This window comes from Pseudorca crassidens, chromosome 4 (assembly GCF_039906515.1).
Source record: "Pseudorca crassidens isolate mPseCra1 chromosome 4, mPseCra1.hap1, whole genome shotgun sequence".
NCBI lineage: Eukaryota > Metazoa > Chordata > Mammalia > Artiodactyla > Delphinidae > Pseudorca > Pseudorca crassidens.
The window spans coordinates 4266585-4288695 of NC_090299.1; the positions used below are offsets into that span (position 1 = coordinate 4266585).

Sequence of the window (22111 nt, forward strand, 5' to 3'; positions counted from 1 at the left end):
ACTAAGACGTCACGGGCTGTCCCCCATCCTGATTTTGAAGGCTGGCTCATACCATCTACGAGACTGAAAAGCTAAGGCTCCAGGGGCAGGCGGTAAAAAGCAAGCAGTGACACTATTTGGTTCTCAACCTGTTTAATATGTAAAAGGGAAATAAGAACAGTAGGCAGAGTTTCGGTTTTAATACATTCTCGGAATGTTGGCCACCCAGAGCATCATTCTGAATAGCTGATTATCTTTTGTGACTCAAAGAGTTTAAATTCTGAAAAGACCTAATTAACTCCATGGGATTATGGTGACTAATTTATCATGAGAATTAAATATAGAAATTTAAAGGCTCCGAGCTAACAGCAGGGTAAGGACTAATGTGACAGTAATAGCTGGAGTTGATGGGATAAGAGGCAACCAATCATAAAATTACATTTCCCTTGTAACGAAGCGTTAATACTCTAACATAAATTATACATTCATTATGGTGTTTGTTTCAAAACAGTCAAGCCTAGATAAATTCTTCATACCATCAAAGAGATACACATACTGAAAACCTGCTTAAACACAAAAGTTCTTCACTTGACACCTCTCAGCCAGGGCCACGCACATTTACAGGGAGCTTTTGCTTCTCAAGCTTAATGAAAGTCTGGCAATCATTTTATATAAAAATAAGACTAAAGTTAAAACCTCATCAAACTAGGAATCTGATGTAGAAAATCAATGACATCAGAGTAGCTAAAGCCAGTAGTTCTCAAACTTCAGCCTGCATCCCGGTCACCTGGAAGGCCAGTAAGAACACAGCTCCACGGGCCCCACCCCTAGAGTTTCTGAGGACTGGGGCGGGGCCTGAGCACCTGAATTTCTAGCAGGTTCCCAGGGGGTGCTGATGCTGCCAGTCCAGGAACCCCAGGTGAGAACCACTGGCTGAACACCTGCGGGAACGTAGCACTGCCTCCGTCTCTGCTCAGTGGTGGACGGGACCCGCTCTCCGCCAGCCGTCGTCCTGCGGGGCACCGGGAGCAACAGCACGGCCCGCCACCGCGTGCTCACAGAGACGCCCTGGACTCCTCGCTAGGCCACAGGGAGCGCTTCTCTGCCAGCGTGCCGTGCAGTTTACAACTAAAGCCATATACAGTGTATCTTAAGGGCTTACTTAATGCTGAAAATTTCACCCCTAGAGGACAGAAGAACGTAAAAAGAAAGGAAAAGGCACCGTAATTAAGTCGTTCTTGGAAATGATGAGGTTTTCTTCCTTTTTCTTTCAAATGACTTCACTTTAATGTAACTTCAAGCCCAAACACTCCAGGAGGTAAACAGTCTTGGTAGCTATGAGGGAGGAGAGGCAGGACGCGCCCCAGGAGGAACTGACTGCTGGGCTCTGGCCACTCCACCAACTCTAAAGCAGGGCCTTGGACACAGGAGCCCTGAGCAGCGGGAAGACGAGGGACTCCTCAGGTTCCGGAAGGAAGGTACCGTCCAGGTCCACGAAAGAGCGCCCCTGGGAGCATCTCTAAACAGGGCCGGGCAGAAGCCACCTCTGAGTGTGGTTCAAGACGGTGACCCAGAGAAGCGGTGCCCAGGCCTCGCCCTCGCCAAGGTGAGCGCCTGACACCACCCCAAGTAAGATGCAGGGCCAGAGTCGCAGCGAAAGAGGTACCTGCAACCGGGGTGAAAACCCTGGGGGGAGCTAACGCCAGAACCCAGAGAACTCTCAACCGTGAACCTTCTAAAACGAGTTCTTCCAAGTACAACGCATGCAAGTTCTCAGAGCAGCAAAAAGCAGCCCCAGCATTCTGGCAGTCCGTGCTGGGCCCGGTGCCCCCGAGACCCAAGGGAGCCTGCCAAGGGCCGCTGCTCCTCCCACGGTGACCCCCTCACCCCCGGGAACAAGCCGGGGCGGTCGGATTCGGGAGCTACGGACGCTCCATTTGGCCAACTTGTTCCACACCACATTCCTCCTCTCCAGTCCCTACGGACGCCCTGTCCTGTCCTCCCCCGGCCTCTCTTCCACCTGCCCTGCCCGGCCCCCATCTAAAGTGCCACGTGCCGGGCTGTGCCGGGGTGTCAGGTCACAGGGCAGAGCTGGCAGCCCGGCAGGGCAAGGCGTCCCTCTGCCCACAGCACAACAGTCACGTACCAAAGGGAAGAAACTCACAAAGGGAAATTACCCAATCTCGTAATTCTCCAAACTGAACACTTAAAGGCAAATCGTCATCTTAAAGTATTACTTTCAGGACTAAGGTAAAATAGATACTTGTCTCCCTCATGATCTGATCTAAGTGTTACTATTGCTTCTGAAGAGGACCATAAAAAGAATTTATATCCCCCAAAAGAGAACTCAATTTGTTTAAAAAAGAGCAACGGGAAAAAAAGCGTTTCCTCGCCCCTCCCCTACCCCCCCACCCCCCCGGGTCATTTTGGCTCACAAGCTTTTCAGCATCACTCCAGGTCTCACAGGGACTCGCCTTCAGGAAGCATCCCTGGAAATCCAACCACTCTCCGTGAGGAAGTTTAAAATCCTTTTCTTCAGGACCTTGTCCAGGTAGCTGGGCAGGCGGCTTTTGGAGGGGATGCCCTGCCGCTTCTGGAGGTGGTCCTTGATGATGATGGTCTTGACGGTCACGTAGCGAGCGGGGCTCAGGTTCACGGAGCTACAGAGCACCTTCTCGCGGTCCGACAGCAGCTCGAAGCCGGGCAGGTTCTCGATGGCGGCGAATTCGCTGTCCTTGCCGTCCTCCTTCCCCCGCTTGGAGCCGGCCGTGTTCTTGTTCTCCTTCCGCTTCTCCCGCTTGTGCCGGGCCGCCTCGTACTCGGCCGATTCCTCCATCTTGGTGATGCCGTTGCGCCGGTACCGCTGCAGCTCCCGGATCTTGGCGCGCAGCATCTTCTCCTTGTGCATGTTTTCAAAGAGGTCGTCGAACTCCTTGCAGGACATGAACTGGTAGAGCGGCCGCAGCTTCAGCCGCAGCTCCTTCTCCTCCTTGGTGACCTTGCGCTTGGCCGTCTTCTCCTTCTCCTTCTTGTCCTTGCCCAGGAAGGCGGGCACCAGGTTGTAGTCGCGCGCGATGTTCTTGCGCCGCTGCCGCTCCTTGAGCTTCCGCACGTACATGTCCACGTGCGCGCGCTTCAGCTCGATCTCCACGTCGTCGTCGTCGTAGTTGACCGAGAGCCCGCTGATGAGCGTCTCGGCGTCCTGGTCGTACTCGATCTCGTAGTCGTCCCGCAGTGGCATGTAGCCCAGCTGCTGCTGCTCGGCCACCGAGATGTCTAGGGGAGGCAAGGGGGTGGTGAGGCTGGGAGACAGGGGGCCTCCACTGGGGCAGGTGTGGTCTGTCACCCGATTGGGGATGGTGTCGGGGATGCAGGCTTTCCCCAGGTTTCCGTGGATGTACATGCTTACATAATGCTCCATCACTTCCTGGGGAGTCCGGGAAGCGCCAACGTGAGCAGCCATATCCTCCTACAAGGGCAAAGGTCAGAGGTCATTTCCAAAGTCAGAGTGTCAGACTCAGGGTTTGCGCGATTCCCTTAACGCTTTCACAAAGGTTCACCTGAACTACTTCCTATGGCATCATTATGGTCCCCCCGCACCGGAGACACTCCTCCTGCACGTTCTCTTGGGCTGGGCTGATCGCGTGGAAGTCAGCGCTAGAGGGAACTTCGAGGATTCCGCCCGCGAGAAAGTGAGGACCCAGAGAGGCACCAACGTGCACGGGGTCACGGTGCAAGCTGGCGGCAGAGTGGGGCTGGAACCCATGTCTGAGACCCCAACTCTCCTCCGGGCTCCCTAAGAGGGCGAGCAGAGGCCCCTGGCACGGGCCGATCTGCCCGCCGCTCGCCCCGCACTCGGGGCGGCTGTCTGGCTGAGGGGCTCACAGGACGCGGGCGCACAGCCAGAGCTCTGGGGCGCCCGCCTCATCCCAGCCCACCTCTCCATTCCCACACCGGACAACAGACGCACCCGGGTCTCCAGCGCGCTGCCCGCCTCCCAACAGAAAGGGCCGAGGCCCGGTCTTTGACACCCCGGCCCCGAGGGTCCGCCTGTCCCTTTCCTAGGGGGCGGTCGGGTTGAGTGGGAAAGAGCCTTTCAAAGGAGAAGGCGAGCCATCACTTCGGACAGCCCCCGTGGTCTGGCAGCTGGAAACGCCCAGGCTGCAAGCAGGCGTTCATTCCTACAGAAGGTAACTGCCGGCGAACACAGGGTTATTAATGGGAGGAAATCGTACAACTCCCTCAATCTTTTCCTTCTGCCAAGAGGCCTCTTCCTCAAAGTCAACCGCCAAAGCCACTTCAGAAAGTAACTGCCCAGAATGCGCACTCATTCACCGGCAGCCACTCAGCACCCCGCCGGCCTCGCTCACCCCGCGCTCTGCCCTCCCGGCTCTGGCAGCCGCCGGGGCCTCGCACAGGCTGCCTTCCGCCCCAGAAACTCGCGCCCCCCGCCCCCCGAGATCGGGATGCTCCCTGCACCCCGAAAGGCCAAACTGGAACCCAAGAAAACAGCCGGCCCCCTCGGGCTGACGCTGCTGACAAACTGGGCACGGAGGGGAGGGGAGGGGAGGGAAGCATTAGGAAGGATCCCTGGTACAGTGACCAGACCCAGCGGCCCTCCCGGAGGTGCCGCGCAGAGGGCGGGGCTGAAAGGCACCGGAACAAAGAAGGCTGGACCAGGACCTAACTGCACGGCCTCTTTCTGAGCACCATGCAGGGAAAAGGGAGGACCAGAGCTAAAGCTAGACTCTGTCCCATGGAGAAACTACATGCTTTCTTCTTTAAAAATCACTCTTAGCGGGTTTCTTCCCTGGTGGAACAGTGGTTGGGAATCCGCCTGCCAGTGCAGCGGACATGGGTTCGAGCCCTAGTCCGGGAAGATCCCACATGCCACGGAGCAACTAAGCCCGTGCGCCACAACTACTGAGCCTGCGCTCTAGAGCCCGCGAGCCACAACTACTGAGCCCGCGAGCCACGGCTACAGAGCCTGCGCTCTAGAGCCCGTGCTCCGCAACAAGAGAAGCCACTGCAATGAGAAGCCTGCACACGGCAACAAAGAGTAGCCCCCGCTTGCCGGAACTAGAGAAAGCCCGTGCGCAGCAACGAAGACCCAACACAGCCAAAAATAAATAAAATAAATTTATTAAAAAAAAAAGACACTCAAAAAAATCACTCACTCTTAGCATCAACTCTGTCATTATCCTTCCCCAGGAAGCATTTCGTCCAAAAAACAACAAAACAAAAGCAAGTCACAACCATTCCCAACAGCTACTGTCACTGACGCAGGCTGGCCCCGCCCTCCTCGGAGCCTTGAGTCCCGCAGTAAAGGAGCAAGAGCCCCCCTCAGCGGCCGGCGAGGCTCTCGTGGATGGTAACGGTCTTCCTCCACCCCACCCTGGGGCCCGGGAGCCCCTGGGACACGCTGGGAAGACATTGTCCCTGACCCACGCCCTTTCGGGAGCATGTCACCCTGGTGAGCGTGTCGGGAGCGGGACTGCCCGCCTGTGCCTGGTCTGAGCTGCCAGCTCGGGGAGCCGTGCCCCTCAGCCTCTCCCCCTCACCGCAGCTTCCACCCAGGCTGCGTGCGTAGGAACTTGGGCCCCAGATCTGGGCCCCGTCCCTGGTGCGGTGCAGACCTGCTGTGAGAGCTCTGCCCTCCAGCAAGTCCGCTGTCCACCCTGAACCCCAGCGACCTGCCTCCCAGAAAGCATCAGATGCTCAGAGCACCACACTGAGGGTAAAATTTAAACCCTGAAAGAACAGAAGGATTCTCGGCAGTAAAGCTGCATCTGACCAAACCAAGGTATTTTTATTGATCTGAGGTTCTCTCCATCAATCCCAACACTCTGGGAACAGAGAGCAGAGGCTGTGGAGGCAGCAAGGAAGCCTGGGGGCCGCAGGCCAGGGATGCACGGCGCGTCCTCCCGGCGAGGGCTCCCGGGGCCTCACCCGCGTTCGCTCCCACATGGGGCAGCTGAAAACGCACGCAGCAGAAGGGTGTGTTCACGCTGCTGCCCTCGTGCCCTCGTGCCCTCGTGCCAAAACGGCTGGGAGACAGAAAGCTCTCCGCCTGTGGTGCATCAGACACCTTCTAAGGACACACGACTCCAGCCCCGTCCCCCAGGGCATCGGGTGGGGTTGGCAGTGGGCCACTTCACTGCACACCTTCTCACGACTTAGCGTTTTCAAGTTATGAACGTACTGCCCATTTTTAAAACTAAGGAAAAGTCCCAAGCAGAGGGAAGCATCAGGAAAGGGGACCCTGATCGGCTCTGTTCACCACTGTGAGGCCAGGGCCCGGCAGCCAACCCCAAACTACAGACGCCCCACAAGCACCGGGCCAGCACTCCCCACAGGCGTCCCGGGCCCAGAGACACGGAAGGAAGTGTGCAGACCCAGAGAGGACGAGACGTGGCAGCTACCTCAACGGGGGTGCTGGTGGGACCCCGGGCCTGTCTGTGCGTGGGCTAATGGCTCTGGGCCAGTGCTGGCTTCCTGCACGGGGCAGATGCAAGATGCTCACACTTCGCGAGGGATTCTGTGTGCTGGGTTTTCACTTCTTTTGAGTAAAACTACAAGTATTCTTTAAGTAAAGTTAAATTCTGCCTCAATTCTCTGTTTACACAGGTCTAAGATTTTCATCCAAAATGTGTAAAGGAAAAACATACAGAGCCCTTAAAAGACACGGCTCTTGGGCCTCCCTGGTGGTGCAGTGGTTGAGAGTCGGCCTGCTGATGCAGGGGACACGGGTTCGTGCCCCGGTCCAGGAGGATCCCACATGCCGCGGAGCGGCTGGGCCCGTGAGCCGTGGCCGCTGCGCCTGCGCGTCCGGAGCCTGTGCTCCGCAACGGGAGGGGCCGCAGCAGTGAGAGGCCTGCGTACCGCCAAAAAAAAAAAAAAAAGGACACGGCTCTTGTGTTCCAGGGGGCGACGCCCCAACGCTTCCGTGGCTGCACGCCTCGCTCTGCAAATCTGCAGACACTCCCGCGCTGTGTGGAGGCCAGGCAGTTTCCGGCCTCGCCAGGCAAGAGGGCCACACAGCTGCGGGCCCTGCGCTGACACCTCAGTTATCCAGCTCCTCTTCAGGTAACAAAGGGGGTCTCTGGCTCCAGACGGACCCGGGTGAGGGGTTATTTATGAAGCCACAGATCAGTGGGGCGCCGTGGGGCTAGCGCCCTGTCACCAGGAGCCCAGGAACCCCCACCAGCAATCACGCCAGCCACTGCCAGGAGAGACACTGGCCGCCAGCTGCTGCTGAAGAGAATCGCCCCCCAGGGGCCACCACGTGGGCTTCACGAGCACTGAGAAAGGCCCGGGAAAGCACGCAAGGTCCTTGTTTCCAAGGACCCTCAAGCAGGGAGGGTCATAATGGAACAGTCTAAGTGACAGCGATGACCCAGCTCTGATTCTAACGGGAGTCCACAGAAGGCAGACAGGTTCAGGGAAGCGAAACCATAGAAAGATGATGGTTAAAAACAGCAACGGCACTCCTGCCACAGGCCCAGCACCCTGCTCGTCACCCCCTTCAAGCTTCACGTGTCAGTGGTCACACAAGGCCAGCCCACACACGTGAGAGAAGTGTCCCATCACCAAGTGACAGCGTCCCATGTGACAGCAGGGGGGTGAATGGGAGGGAAATTCTTTCCCTCACACGTTCAAGGTCAAAGTTGTTGCTTAATCCGGATGGATGGATAGACGGATAGATAGATGGACAGAAGATGGATGGATGGAAGGACAGATGAACAGAAGCATGGATGGACAGACAGAGGGCTGGGCAGGCAGGAGCAACAAAAGTGAGTTTGGGGGAAAGAGATTTGAAGAGAAAGTTCACTTCAAGTACAACTAGAACTAAACAAGGAACACAACTGTATCCTGCGGTTGGTTCCGCTCCCACCGCAGCACGCAGTAACACACCGCAAGTAGCCCGAAGTCTAACGCTAAACGCTTAGAAAAAAAGACTCCCATCTTTGCAAAAAGGTAAGGAGAGTTAGGGATGCTGCTTCCTTAAGTCCTCCGAAAAATAAAGGAAAACGTGTCTCTCAGACACTGAACTGGGCCCGTGAAGTCTACTTTCCAAGGTCACTAGACCCAGGCCAGGATGTGGCCTCTCCAGGAGAGGAAGGAGGCCCCAGTGGGCAACAGCTCCACCGGGCTCTCTGGCTGCTCTGCACGCCCTCCGGCCTTTCCAGGCGCACGCATGCCAGCCTCCAGCACCTGAGCAGGGAAAGGGAGAAAGAACCGTCTAGAGAGCCGCCAGCACTGCGGGCCGGCCCGCTCCCGCCAGTGGCGCCGCCTCGGGGTCTCTGCCCTCCGTGCTGGCCGCTCTCACCCGAGGCAGCCTCGGCCCCTCCTGACCTGAAGGTCTGCTCGCCGGGCTGCCGTGCCGACATCCTCCAGACAAGTGCCGACCATCCTCCACGTGCGCAGGCTGGGGCCAGGCCTCGCGACCCACTCCTGGCTCCACCCCTTCACTGCTCAGCAACTCAGACGAGTCACTTCTCCGTGCCTCAGTCTCCCTGTCTGAATTACGGAGGTAATGCTACCACCTCCTTCACGGCACAGAAGAGGGAGTTAATGAGGTGATGCACGCACAGTGCTTGGCCCAGCGCCGGGCACAGCGTGCCCCCAGGGATGTTGGCTATTGTTACTACTGCGAAGCTGTCAGCGTCACTTCCACAACCTGTGTTTATTCTCAAGACCCAGATCATCTCCTCCAGGGAGGCTCTGACGATCCCCAGAACTAGGGTCAGATTCTGGCTCAATTACTCACTAGCGTGGGGTCCTTATCCTCTCAACTTCTGCTGCTTGATCTGTAATTCCTCCTCTTAAAGGGTTTGGTCAGGATAAAACAAAAATCATCATGAATAGCGTACGACCCTTTACATCTGTCACCTCGTTTCATCCTCCTAGCAGTTCCCACGAGGTACCATGACTTTTACGGACTGGGAGAACAACCCTAGGTGAAGCTACCCCCAGGGCACCGGCCAGCACTCACCCACCCGGTGGCGCAGGGCACAGCAAGAGCAGGCCATGCAGTCAACTGCTTTCTGAGACGTTCAAAAGGCAGCGCAAGGCCCCGCCGCCGGGCTCCAGCTCTCCCTTCCAGATGGACCACATCACAGAAGTGCGGCCGCGGCTCCCTCTCTCCCCTCCGGGATGTGTGAGGGCACTGCATGACCTACTTCTTCCCGGGCAGAGAATTCAGTCCAATCTTTGTGCACAAACCAGTGCCTTTAACAGAACGACTGTCTTTAGCGTCACAGAGCATCCTTCCTGTGCAGGCTGGCGGTTCTGCTCTAGAGCGTCCTAGAGAGTGCACATCCTTTCTCGGCGGCAGCGTCTGCCTTTGCTCCGGAGGCTCAGGGGCCAGGCCCAGGGCGGACGTGCGCTGCATCTCCCCAGAGAGGCCCCGCTCCAGCTTCCTTTCTCTTTAAGGGAAGAAGCCTCAAGGGGACAGAAGCAACCCGGCAGTCCCGGGGGCTGGCTTCGGACCCGGACCCGGACCTGCAGCCCCGCCTGGACCTCTGCGCCCCCGCGTGCATGTGTGCCCTTCTCCTTGGACCGGCTGCGAGGACCCCGGGCCAGGCCAGCCCCCTGCGCGCTCACACAGGGCCCTGGACGCGGCCATTGCCTCCTCCAGCCCCGGCCGGTCACCTTTCACACTGAAGAGAACAGCCACCTGCCTCTGGGGGCTGGAAGGACGCCCTGGGCCACCCATCCCGCATCGTAGGCCCCAGACCTTCCCCTGCCTTCCAGCCCGACCCCTCCTCCGGGATGCGCTGCTGTCCAGGTCAGGGCCGCCTCCGACCGCAGAGGTCGGTGACTAACACGGGTCTCTCGTCTGTGCTTCCAGGTCATCAGCCATTCCAGGGGCCCTGTTTCCCGGGGCCACTAATCCTGTCTGCTAGGTTTTTTAGCTGGAAAGTTCTGTAAGCCTCCCCCCAGTTCCAGGTTCCCTGTCTGCCTCCCTAAACTCATTCAGGATTCACCAGCTCACACAGGGGACTGGCCCTCAAGGGGACTAAAGCCTCTCGGGTCAAATCAGGCCACCTGTGAAATAGCCTGATAAAGCTGTGTGCCCCACTGCAAAAACAGAGCACGGCAGGTCCTCAAAAAGACTACACAGATCCAGCAATTCCATCTCCTGGTATCTACCCAAAATAAGGACTCCAAAAGATAACTGCACACCTACATTCACTGCAGCATCATTCCCAACAGCCAAAAGTGGAAGCAACCCAAGTGCCCATCGAGGAAGACTGGATAAGCAAAAGGTGGTCGGTCCACATAATGGAGTATTATTCAGCCTTAAGGAGGAAGGACGTCCTGACACCTGCTACAACCCTGACGAACCTGGGGAACATTATCCTAAGTGAAACAAGCCAGTCACAAAAGCACAAACATTATTACGTGAACCCACTTACGTGAGGTCCCCAGAACAGGCAAACCCACAGGGACACAAAGTAGAATAGCAACTACGAGGGGCTGGGGGAGGTGGAGACAGGGGACGGAGTTTCTGTCTGTGAAGATGTTCTGGGGACGATGGTGGTGATGGCTGCCCAACGTGGACGTACTAATGCCGCCGAACTGGACACTTACAACTGGTTAAAATGGCAACGTTTATATTATGTATGTTTCACCACAATAAAAATATATACTTTTTTTAAAATAATAGAAGTTTTTAGAAGTCACAGGCCGTGCTCCACATCAGTGGTGTTTAAGGAGGGCCCCTGGGCCAGCGGCAGCTTCACCGGTGAAGTGGTGAGAAATGCAGATTCTCACACCAAGACTCAGACCTGTGACTTCAGAACCCGGAGGGGGAGGGGGGCAGGACCCGCGTTTAACAAGCCGACCAGGCGCTCTCAGTCACACTGCTCTGCATAACCGTGCCCATCCTGGCTGGTTTCTCCATCCAGGCTCTTCCCCCCGCCGCCTCCTCGCCATCCGCAATGGCGACTGAGAACCCCGCCGTCGGGAGGCTCACGGGATGGACTTGCCCGCTCCCACCAACACAGAAGGGACTTGCGCCTGGTTGAGAAGGTGACAGTTCTCATGGTCCCCAAACGAGGCTCTGCTGACCCACTGCATTAGGACTCCCAGAGAACGTCTGTAAACACCTATTTCCAGATCTCACCCAGGGGCTACTCTGTGCACCCAGCACAGGGGCTGACATAAAACGGGCCCCAGGGCTTTCCTGGTGGCGCAGTGGTTGAGAGTCCGCCTGCCGATGCAGGGGACGCGGGTTCGTGCCCCGGTTCGGGAAGATCCCACATGCCGCGGAGCGGCTGGGCCGTGAGCCATGGCCGCTGAGCCTGCGCGTCCGGAGCCTGTGCTCCGCAACGGGAGGGGCCACAACAGTGAGAGGCCTGCGTACCGCAAAAAAAAAAAAAAAAAAAAACGGGCCCCAAGTAAGTGCCAGATGAACAAATGAACCAACGACTGCACAGCACAGCGATCACCTACATATCCGGCATCACCCAGGCTGCCGGACGCCTACTGTCATCTACAAGCGTAAAACTCCTTGTTCAGGACATTCCACCTGCCTCCAATAATCAGGCCGAATGTATGTGCACAAGCACAAGCCCCCGCAGAGTCCACAGAGAGCTTCGCATCCTTTTTCAATTTGAAATCTAGCTTCAAGGCCAGCTTGAACCCCACCTCCCCCTAGAGTCCTCCTGACCACCGTCTGCAGGAGCCCGGGCCTCCCTCAAACTGTTCAGTGCTCCAGCAACCAATCAACAAACGTACAATATTTCACCCTTGTGTTTACATCTGTATCTGCATTCCTGCAGGATCCGTGTCTCATTCTGAATCTGCACAGCGTCCACAACACAACCGGCTGCCCTTGGGGGAGGAGGTCTCAATACCCACGGTGATGAGACCCTGTGGGCCCACCCGCCAGCCCTTCCCCGGTCTCGCCGTCACAGCTGTGTGTCCCCCGGGCCCCCGCGGCTCGTCCCCAAACCCTCCCGGCCTTACTGCCAGTACCCCTCGGCCGGGCCCGCAGCGCTGGGACACGGCGTGAGCAGATGGCCCGGGCTTCACGGCAGCCTGTCCCCACAAAGTCCCCACGACCCCGCGCTCACACGAACCATCGGAGAAATCGGAATGAAGGCTGTCACCTGCCTCCGCGCCACCGTCCCCACTGCCTTTCTCCACACTTCGCACTCAGCCCGTGAAAGCCGGTTCCTGCACCCCGCCCCGTCCCACCCACTCACCTCCCACCGAGCCGGGTCCAGACCTGGCTCCTCACGTCGCTCGTTACCCCGGGGAGGCTAAGGCCCAGGCTCCGGGGTCAGGCCTGTCTAAACCCTGGCTCCACCGCGTGGAAAGCTGGGGCATCCTGCACGAGCACTTTAAGTTCTCAGAGTCGTTGCTCTTCAGCTGTAAACTAAGAGCAACCCCACAGGGCCGCTGGGAGGAGCGTCACCCAGAACCGGCGCTTGCCAACGACGGCAAGCGTGGGACACACCGCTTACGAGCGCACACCGAGCGCACACCTGGAAACGACACACATCTCAGAGCAGCAGAGGAGCTTCTGATGACACACAGTGAAGCTCAGGGTAAAGCAGCCCCAGAGAGCACAGCTACAGACACTGGAGCCGGCGCCTCGGCGTGGCCTGTGGCCCTCCAGGCCTGGTTAGCCTACCCCAGAAACCCACCCCCGGTTCGGCAGGGAGAAGCACCCGGCTTTGTCTCTCGTAACAGCGGAGCCTGCTGCCGGCCGGGAGCCGGAATCTGCATTTTTAACAAGCTCCCCAGGTGATTCATGTGCAAGTTAAAGTTTGAAAAGTCCTGCTTTCCAGAACCTCCGATACACTACAAATGTTTTAGTCCCCGGCTCGTTTTTCGAGCATTTTCCACAGTGCTGCAGGGCAGGCAGTGTAGACAGTGCAGCTAGGAGCACAGCCTCTGAAGTCAAACTATTCAGTTTAAAACCTGCTGCACTGGGCTGCCGGGAAGATCTCACAAGCAACACAGGAGAGCTCAGCACGGTGCCTGGCACCCAGCTAGGCTCTCGGTCCACGCTAGCTATTCTGAGCTGCTACTGTAGAGATAAGAGCTGCAAGAATGAAGTGGGGAAGGGAAGGCTCTCTAAGGCACTGATATACAGGAAGAAAGACTAGTCACGAGCCATGATCTGGGGGAAGAACTCTCTAAGCAGAAGAACTAAAAAATGATCAAGGAGGATAGCAGCGGGGATCCCAGGAGTAGGCAGGAAATATAAGGCCTGCAGGCCCTGAAGTTTCATCGGCAGAGAACTGGACGCCACTGAAAGCTGGTGTGACGTGACGTGTCCTCAAAGATCACTCTGATCCTGTTGCCTGGAATGGGCTGCAGGGCACAAGCATGAAGCAGAGAGGCCAGTAAGGAGGCTCCCGAAGTGCTCGGGCGAGAGGTAAACATCAGCCCGGACTAAGGCTGTGACAAGAGGTTAGATTCTGGAAATATTCTGAAGACAGGCCTACTGCTGAACTGGACCCAGAAGGCCCTGAGGATGGCTCTTCATGTGCAGCCCGAGCAACTGCTCGAGGTGTGAGATCTGGGTCAGGGAACGTCGAGGTGTCCGGGAGACAAGCACGAGGATGTCTGGGACGGGTTCGCGATCGAAGGCCGGAGCTCAGGGCAGAACTCCAGGCTCGGGGCCAGCTGCTCACAGCACTGTAAGCCCCTGAAGACCCGCGTGAAGCCTCTCTGTAACACGCTCAGAGCAGATGCTCCACACACATCAATAAACGGCATTTCAGGACAAAGTGAGAAGGAAGGTTTTGGCGGGTGGCAATCATGACGCTGGTGCCTAGGTGAGAATTTGTACAGCAGTGTCTCTAAGGAGTTGGGGAGAAGAGTAAAGATTCCAGGGCTGTGGAACGGGTACTGGTCCCTGAAGACTGGCTCACTTTACAGAAAGAAAAGCAAACATAAATAAAGGCAGGGTGTGTTTGGGAATGTGGGGAGAAGTGTGGAATGTCTTCCAGTAAGCCCAGGAGGAGGGGTGTACGGTCGGCTCTTGGTACCCGTGGGTTCAACCCCGCTTCGCCATTTTATACAAGGGACTGAGTACTGGAGGACTCTGGTGGCCTGGGAGGGTTCTGAAACGCATTCCCCATGGATACTGAGGGCCGGCTGTACTGCTGGAGAAGTGGCAGCAAGATGAAATACTGGTTCGGGGAAGCTAGGGGACCATCAAGTGGAAGGGTCTGGAAAGATGGGGAGCTGGGGTCGGGTCTCTCCTCCCTACTTCTCACAATGCCTGGAGGTGGCCGCACATCCTTGGCGGTTGCGGCCCAGAGTACAGCCAGGCTTTTTCCCTTCTAATAGGGATGAGAGCTTCCTCTTGCAGAGTGAAAAGAGCGCTCCTCAGGGACCACCTAGAGAAGCACCGCCACGTCTCTCTCTCTCAAGGAGCCCGCTGTAAACGAATCCAGTCCAGCTCTCGCCTTTTCCTCTCAGATAAGTGTCCCTATAGAAACCTCCTGACAGAGGAAGAGACCAAAACCCAGGACGGGACGTTCCTGTGGCGGAACCCACTGAGTCCTCCTCACACGAGGTCCTGGTGTCGAAGAGACGCCAGGATGAACAAGTGCCTGGCAGGGGACACAGGCCACAAAGCGAGCGGGGCCATGAAGGCAAGGTGAGCGCCTGCGAGGCGGTGGGAGAGGCCGCGGGCCCGTGAGGAGCTCGTCTGGCCTTCACCACCACTGTCCTCCAGGCAAAACCAACTCCTTCCTCGGGCGCCTACTGCTGTCAAGTCTGCGGACCTGCCTGTGTCCCCCGACTCCCACTCCGTCCGGTGTCTCGCCCAAGGGATGCATTCGGCAGACACCTACGGAAGGAATCCCAAAGGCGGGGAAAACGGCCCTGGTGTCAAGACAGCCACGGTCCGAATCCCCGCTCCGCTACTTCCTGCTGTGTGACCTTGGGCGGGTGGCTTAACCTCTCTGCGCCGGGTCTGGGGCGTGAACTGGCCCTGTCCCCCCGGCCCTCCGCGGCCGCGCCGAACCCGCAGGTGCGCCGGCCTCCCGGCCCGCTGCTCACCCAGTTTCCGAAGCCGAACTGCTCGATGGCATCCAGCAAAAGCTGCTCCTCGCGGCTGGTCCAGCCGCCCTCGGCCTCGGGCCCCCACAGCGTGAAGCGCCCGCCGTCCACCAGCTGGTAGCCGTGGTAGCGGCGGTGGTGGCCGATCTCGGCGCCGGCTGAGAAGCACTCGGGGCACAGCTCGATGTCCTGGCACTCGGTGCAGCGGAAACGCAGCGGGCTCACCTCGGCCAGGCAGTACACGCAGTACTTCTTACCGAGCTCCGCCATCTTCCCCCGCCCGCCGCCCGCGCCCGCCGCCGCCGCGCCCGCCGTCAGCGCGCCGCCGCCCGGGCCCGCCGCCGCGCTCCAGCAACCGTCGCCCGCCGCCGCGGCCGCCGCCACCGCGCCGCCCCGCCCAGGCGCCGCCGGAGCCGGCCTGCCGGGCCGTGTCCCGCCTCAACACGCAGGCGCCCTCGGGCCGGCCCGGCCGCCGCCGCCGCCGCCGCCGCCGTCGCCCCGCTGCACCGCGCAGGCGCCCCGCGCGCGCCACCGCGCGGGGGCCCGGCCCGCCGCGCTGCGCCTGCGCGTCCTTAGCGCCGGCCGCCCGCCGCTCCCAGAGTCTCCCCGACGCCCCGCCCCAGGCCGGGCGCGGGGAAAAGGGCGGAAAGGAAGCGCGGCACACGCGCCACGCCCCTCCTGGAGCGAGCCTACGGCCTCCCCCAATCAACGCTACCCGTCGTCCGCTCGCGACCTCCCATTGGCCTGCTCTTGCCAGGAGGCGGGGGAAAGGGGCAGGGCGTCAGGAGGACGTCCAGCCAATCGCCGGGCCCACCGCGCGCGCCCCTGGTTGCCCCTGGAAACTTAACAGCCTACAGCCGGGGTCCGTGGCGCCGGCCCGGCGGGAGGGAGATGGACGACCGCTCCGACCACAATGGGGACCCCGAGAAGGAAGCTGGAGCTGTGGAGAGCCTGGCCTCACGGCTGTCCGGGATCAAAACCAGCTCTGGCCCCCAGTCCGCGGCCGAACCCGCGGAGCCGGAGGCGGAGGCAGTAGAGGCTTCAGAGGAAGGCGCCGAGCCGGCCGAGTCCCAGGAACAGCCGGCGGCCACCGAGGTTGCTGGCGAGAAGGGGCCCGGAGAGCCGGAGTGGCCGGCCGAGGCCGAGGCGGAGGCCGAGCCACGGGACCTGGCGGAGGCGGGGCCTGAGGAACCAGCGAAGCCGGAGCCCGAAGGCGGCCCCGAGGAACCAGAGGAGGAGTGGAAGGAGGAGGACGAGGCGGAGGTGGCGGCGGAGCCGAGGAGGAAGGAAATCCTGTCGCAGGTCTGTCTGCAGCAGGCCACGGCCGGCAAGGAAGAGGCTGCGCCAGACCGAGAGGCTGAGCGGGAAGGACAGCTGGCGGAGGAAGGAGAAGAGAGCGAGGAGAGCGAGAAGCAGCTTGTGCAAGGAGGCCTGGGCAAAACCGAGGACGAGCTGGGGGATTTGGACGAGGGACCCGAGCTTGAGAGCTGCGACTGGACTGAGGAGGTGCAGAAGCAGCAGGAGCAGCAGCTGCGCGCCGAGCTCCTGGCACAGTTCCGCTCCCTGACGGCGGAGCGAGAGCGCCAACAGCGTTACAGCATCTACCTGCAGCACAGGATCCTCGAGGCGCTGCGCAAGAAGGGCCTGGATGCAGCCGAGGTGCCCGAGAAGGGCGCGGAGCCTGAGGACCCCGAGAAACAGCAAGCGTACCTACGCCATCTGGCCATGCTGGAGGATCTGAAGAAGCAGGAGTCAGATGACCTGCGCTGGTACCACCGCGAGCTGGACCAGCTGAAGCGGCAGTGCGAAGAGAAGCTCTCCCGGGTGGAGGAGGAATGGCGACGCTTGCAGGCACTCAAGAAGCAGGTGGTGATGCAGGCCATGGGCAGCTGCTGGATGAGGGGTGGTCGCCAGGCCGCTCTGCGAGAGGTGGAGCGGATCCAGGCGTTGGAGGATAAGAAGGAGAAGGCGATAAGCGCTGTGAGGCTAGAGAACGTGCAGCTGAAGCAGAGTTTGGTGCACTTTGAAAACAAGCTGAGGGCCCAGGAGGACCAGACAGAGGGCCTGCTCCTGATAGATTTTGAACAGCTTAAGACTGAGAACCAGACCCTGCATGAGAAAGTCGAGGAGAGAAATGAGGAGCTTTTGAAACTGCGCAGCAAGGTGACCAACCATGTGCAAATCATAACCCATGTGAAGGAAAAGTTACACTTTGTGGACATAGAAAATGCGTGTAAGAAGTCAGAGCTTATGCAGACTGAGGCTCAGGTGGCCCTAAAGAGGGACATCTTGACCAAGACTAAGCAAGCCCGGGACAGCCTGCGGACTGACAACATCAAGCTGAATCAGAAGTGCGGGCTTCTGGGCAAGGAAGCACTCCTTCGGGACATGGAAGAGAAGGTGGACAGGACTGAAGAACTCAGCCAGCACTTGGAAGCCCTGAAGCACCATCACGCTGGGCTTATTCTGTCCTGCAGAGGCGTGAAGCAGAAGATCAGGGAAGCCAAAGCCTTTCTGCCTCCTTGACGGGAAAGAGTCGGCAGAGCGTCTTCGATCTCAGCAAACTTCATCCTTTGTTAACGCTTATTCTCCATTTCTTGCCATTCTTAAGGCAGCCTATGATGTCTGGGATGGAACTGTGTTTTGTCTTCTTAATTTTTCAGCTTCCCAATTAGTGCTGCGCACAAAATTGAGTTAGCACTCAGTTCATACAGGGTTAAGTAAAACAGGTACAGAGGAACGAACAGGGATGACTTACTCCTCATAAAAAGCTGTCAAAAGCCCTTTTCTATCTGAGCAATTCCATAATTTCAGTGTCCTGACACTGAGGAGAACTCCTTCCTCCATGTGTGACAGGGTTCGACAAAGGGGCAGGGTGCCAACAACATTCCTGTGCATTAAGCTGTGTGAAATGCCCCTTGAATGCATTGAACTGTGTGGTCCTGAGTCTCCCGGCTCGGTTCGAACCTCACTAATTCCCTTAGTCTAAAATTGTTTTGCATGTAAGTAGCACTAGCTTCTGGGGTAATAAAAAAATACCCAGGAACAGGAGGAATGAGAACCAGGGAAAGGAGCTGACGTTCCTTCGTCTCTCCTTTTCCAGTGAAAGGAGGCTCAGTCTGTCTGCTTAACTGTGAATGTTTGTTTCTGGCTCAACGAGTCTTCAATTCTAATGAAACGTTTTCTTGGATCCACGAAAGAAATGCATTGATCTGTACCAAAAAATGAAATTTTGTCTTCCAGTGAAGACAGAGTGGTGACTGTATTGTGTATTTTGCCAGGTGCAAAATATATAGACTGGTGACTGCCGACTGTCTGTAAGCCTTTTGTTTTCAGCGAGATATTTTCAGATCTTGGACCCTCACTGTGCACATGATTTCACTCTGTATCAAATATTAAAATGTCTCTCATTCCTTGAGTTCATGTAAGAAACACCTGATAGGTCTATCTCCTTAACCTGGAATCAGTGATGAATGTTTTCCGGTTTCTTTGACACTTTGGGGAGCTAGGGGCTTGGTTTTATTTCTTCTTAACCTTAGCTTGAATTTTGAGATGTCCAGATTTGGGATTAACAGTATTCTCCCATCGCTAAACTTAAGAATAAGAAAGATCATAAGGAGGGTGATCTCTTTTTTGGTGCTAAACACCTTTAGAAACCCTTCTCTAGGCAGATGACTCAGTTGGTCGTGAGAAAATCACAATAACTTTCATCTTTTGATGACATGATTTTGTTTTCTGAAGTGTGTTCCCTTTAAAGCCAATAAAGGTTGATTAAAATTCCTTCAGCACACTTACACACTTTTTTATAACACTGTACTTATCAGAGCACACAAATGTAACAAGGAGGGGAGTAAAAAGCTTTGCCTTCCTACTTCCCTTCTCCTCAACCTCTACTACCTCTAATTTCTGTCTTCTCTCCACCCTATTCATCAAGACCAAAGTGAAGTAGTGAATCACTGACAAATAGAACTTGGTTTTCCCGGTGTCTCAAACTGAAAGCGACACAGGCGCACTAGGTTCTGTTGTGGCTGAGGAGGCTTGAAAGTCAAACTGGCAACAGGCTCGGTGCCTTCACCAAGCGAGCAGCTTTCATTATCAGTATCCAGCCCCTTGGTTCACTAGAGAGAACAGGTATTTTCAGCTGACTCTGAACCACTGGCAGTTACCCAGGTGGATCCAAACCTTTCCTCATAAGCCTTCAACCCAGTGACTAGCAGGTCTCTGCGAGCACAAAGACACAAAACAGACTGATGAGGCTGGCCTTGCTTTAAGCAGCAAAGCTGCCGATGGTCTCTCAAATTACATGACCTGTGCTGGAGATGTTCCAACTGACTAGATAAATAATCTGTTGATTATAGAAGCCAGGACCCTAAAGCATCCTCTCCCCCGTCTTACAGCCCTCTGCACCCCACAGCAGCCTGCGTTTAGCCCCATGCCAGCCTTTGACCCACCGCTTTGTGAATGTCTGCTTCATCCTCTGTGCCCCCGAGACAAAGGCCCCGGAAGACAAGGACTGTTGGCTTACCATCCTCCTTAATGGCCAAGCACAGTGCCAAGCACACAATCAATGTTGAATAAATGTGTTGGATTAATGCATGATGTCAGTCTCATTTTCTGAAAATAAGGGTTACTTGAATGCCTATTATATGTCAGGCACCAAGTTCTACGTCAGATTCAGAAACAACTACAGGCAGAAAAGAGGATTTCTCACGAAGTAGAACCACTGAGGAAAATGACAGGGGAGCAGGCTTGCAGCCACGGAAGAAGGACATGCACAGAGTTGTCCATTCAAGCAGAGACCCTGCCTTCCATGAGGGGAAAGTTATAGAGAGTAGTGCCTGAGTTTGGACTAGAAATCCCTAAAACTAAGATTATTTTTATGAACACTAAAAGGCTAAAGTTTTTTTTTCATCTCTGTGTCAAAAAGTACAGGGCTTGGGGCTTCCCTGGTGGCGCAGTGGTTAAGAATCTGCCTGCCAATGCAGGGGACATGGGTTCGAGCCCTGGTCCGGGAAGATCCCACATGCCGCGGAGCAACTAAGCCCGTGCGCCTGCGCTCTAGAGCCCGCAAGCACCTCAACGAAGAATAGCCCCCGCTCTCCGCAACTAGAGAAAGCCTACACGCGCAGCAATGAAGACCCAACACAGCCAAAAATAAATAAAATAAAATAAAGTACAGGGCCTAAAAATGCAGGCACGAGAAAATTTGAATGAGGTGTTACATGAAACTAGCCTTCTGGGTTTTTTTTGTTTTCAACACTTTATTCTAATTTCGAAATACAAATGTACAACCGCTTCTAATCTTCAGGTAGACAGCCAAGGCCTTCCCTTAAGGGTAGATTCTTTGATTCTCGAATGACTGCACCCATTTTGAATTGTCTATGGATTTCAGAAACTTAAATTTCTTGTAAAATAATCTCAGCACAGACTCCATTATTATTTTCTTTCAAAATCCTGGCCACACCACTTCCTAAATCAGGCAAGTTGCTCAGCCTCTTTGTACCTTGGTTTTCTCAGTACCCATTTCAGAGTTACTGTGAGGATCAAACAGATATTTTATATAAAGGCTTAACGTAGTGCCTGACACACAGTAAACACCCAACAGATGTTAACTATTTTCCAGTTGTGTCACCCACACCCAATTCAATAGCATTTTAAAGAGATCTGCCTTTATTGAGACTTTTCAAAGCTTTTAGTGTTCTTAGAAACAACAATTTCTTTTTGCACCATCGGTTCACATAACATTAAATTATGTAAATACAGTAACTACTACCATTGGCATAAACAAACTTTGGAACAAGAATCACAGTGACTTACACTCAACTCGTAGATGTGGACATGCCAGAGAGCAGCCTACTGGGCCAGGAACGTTCAGGGTAAACTAGCCTTTTTGAAAACATTGGTCTGAGTCGGACGTGTCCACTGTTACAGAGGGTTTTTTGTTTGTTTTGGGCAGCAGTTGGCAGGAGTGAAGCAGGCACTATCTGGATAGAGCTCCAGGCATCTGAAAAAGAAACGCTTTTTTATTGGTAAATGAAAATCATTTTTTGGTGACATCACATTGGAAATTTTGTACTACATAAGTGGAAATACATGTTCATCTGCAGCTATAATTTAGATTTTTGCCACTCAACAGGGATGCCTGTCTATAAAAAGAGTTAATGCACCCCAATTTGGTACTGTTTATGTTTTAATCTTTCAGGTAAGTCTTAAGTCAGAGTGATGAAGCATGCAAATGCTATGAGTGAAAAGGACTCCAGGAGCGTACCTCCGCCGCTTCCCATCTGAGGACTCCCTTAGCTCTAAGTTCCCTCCGCTGGCCGCGCCCTTCCTCTGGTCCACCTGGTGACCAACAGCTCACCCCAAGGCCCCACTGGGTGGCCGGCACCTCCCCACTCCACTGGCAGCACCTCGTTCCCTCTCCTGCCTTCTCGGCAGGCTGCACACTGCGGGGGCGTGGGTTTTGAACTGTCAGCCCCCAGTTTCTCTCGGGAAAACGGTCCCCAACTTCCGCTCCCGCCCACGGCTCACACGTTGCAAGGGGGTCCTCCCCCAGGGGCCGGCCGTCGGGCACGGCTCTACCTCTTCCGAGCTGAGGTCAGAGGCCCCAGAGCAACGTGTTCTCTGGGGAGGGGTGTTTCTGAGCAAGGGCTGGGGAGCCACAAGGCCAGAGTCTGAACCCCAGCTCTGCCACCAACTGGCTGCAGGGGCCCAAGCAGATCACTTCTGAGCCACACCTCAGAAATGGGGCAGTGACAGAGCCGCCGTGGACAGGAATCAGGTCAGCCACGGAGCACTCAGCCCAGAGCCCGGCACGGGTGGAGCAGTGAGCGAGCCCCCGGCAGTCAACCCTCGAGCACCCTCAGCCTGCGGAGGACGGACACCACAGGGCAGTGGCCCAGAGCGGTGAGGCAGGTCACTTGCGGAGAGAGGGCACCGTTTCTGAGCACCGTGTGAGGGCCCAAACACCCCATGAGCCGCGCGCCTCCGAGCACTGGAAGGAAGGGCGCACCGAAACGTGGGCATCGCTCTGCCCAGCTCTGTGGGACCTGGCGGCCTGCTCCTAGCCCACCGCCGCCACGGGCGGTGCTGCTGGTCT

At 56.5% G+C, this 22111-nt stretch overlaps 2 protein-coding genes across 3 annotated transcripts; one reads left to right on the forward strand and one right to left on the reverse strand.

The window, feature by feature from the left end:
* Positions 1–115: 115 nt before the first annotated feature.
* Positions 116–15316, reverse strand: TADA2B (transcriptional adaptor 2B). 2 transcript variants are annotated; one of them, XM_067735024.1, is made up of 3 exons: positions 15013–15316; positions 2454–3448; positions 116–1162 (listed from the first exon to the last, which is right to left on the reverse strand). In XM_067735024.1, the coding sequence occupies exons 1-2, from the start codon at positions 15280–15282 to the stop codon at positions 2456–2458; spliced, it is 1263 nt and encodes a 420-aa protein (XP_067591125.1). In that variant the 5' UTR covers positions 15283–15316; the 3' UTR covers positions 116–1162; positions 2454–2455. The 2 variants fall into 2 exon arrangements, with proteins under 2 accessions (XP_067591125.1, XP_067591127.1); XM_067735026.1 differs by having other exon boundaries at positions 116–3448; positions 15013–15297.
* A 494-nt stretch (positions 15317–15810) lies between these two features.
* CFAP184 (cilia and flagella associated protein 184) lies at positions 15811–18792 on the forward strand. The gene has a single exon (XM_067735028.1). The coding sequence runs from the start codon at positions 15904–15906 to the stop codon at positions 17536–17538; it is 1635 nt and encodes a 544-aa protein (XP_067591129.1). The 5' UTR covers positions 15811–15903; the 3' UTR covers positions 17539–18792.
* The last annotated feature ends 3319 nt before the right edge of the window (positions 18793–22111 follow it).

What these genes read in the sequence shown, in the direction of transcription:
- TADA2B (XM_067735024.1), bottom strand. Translation starts at nt 15,282, where the DNA reads ATGGCGGAGCTCGGTAAGAAGTACTGCGTGTACTGCCTGGCCGAGGTG. An exon ending in AGTTCGGCTTCGGAAACTGG is followed by an intron (nt 3,449 to 15,012) that starts GTGAGCAGCGGG and finishes TTGCCCTTGTAG; the next exon opens with GAGGATATGGCTGCTCACGT.
- CFAP184 (XM_067735028.1), top strand. Translation starts at nt 15,904, where the DNA reads ATGGACGACCGCTCCGACCACAATGGGGACCCCGAGAAGGAAGCTGGA.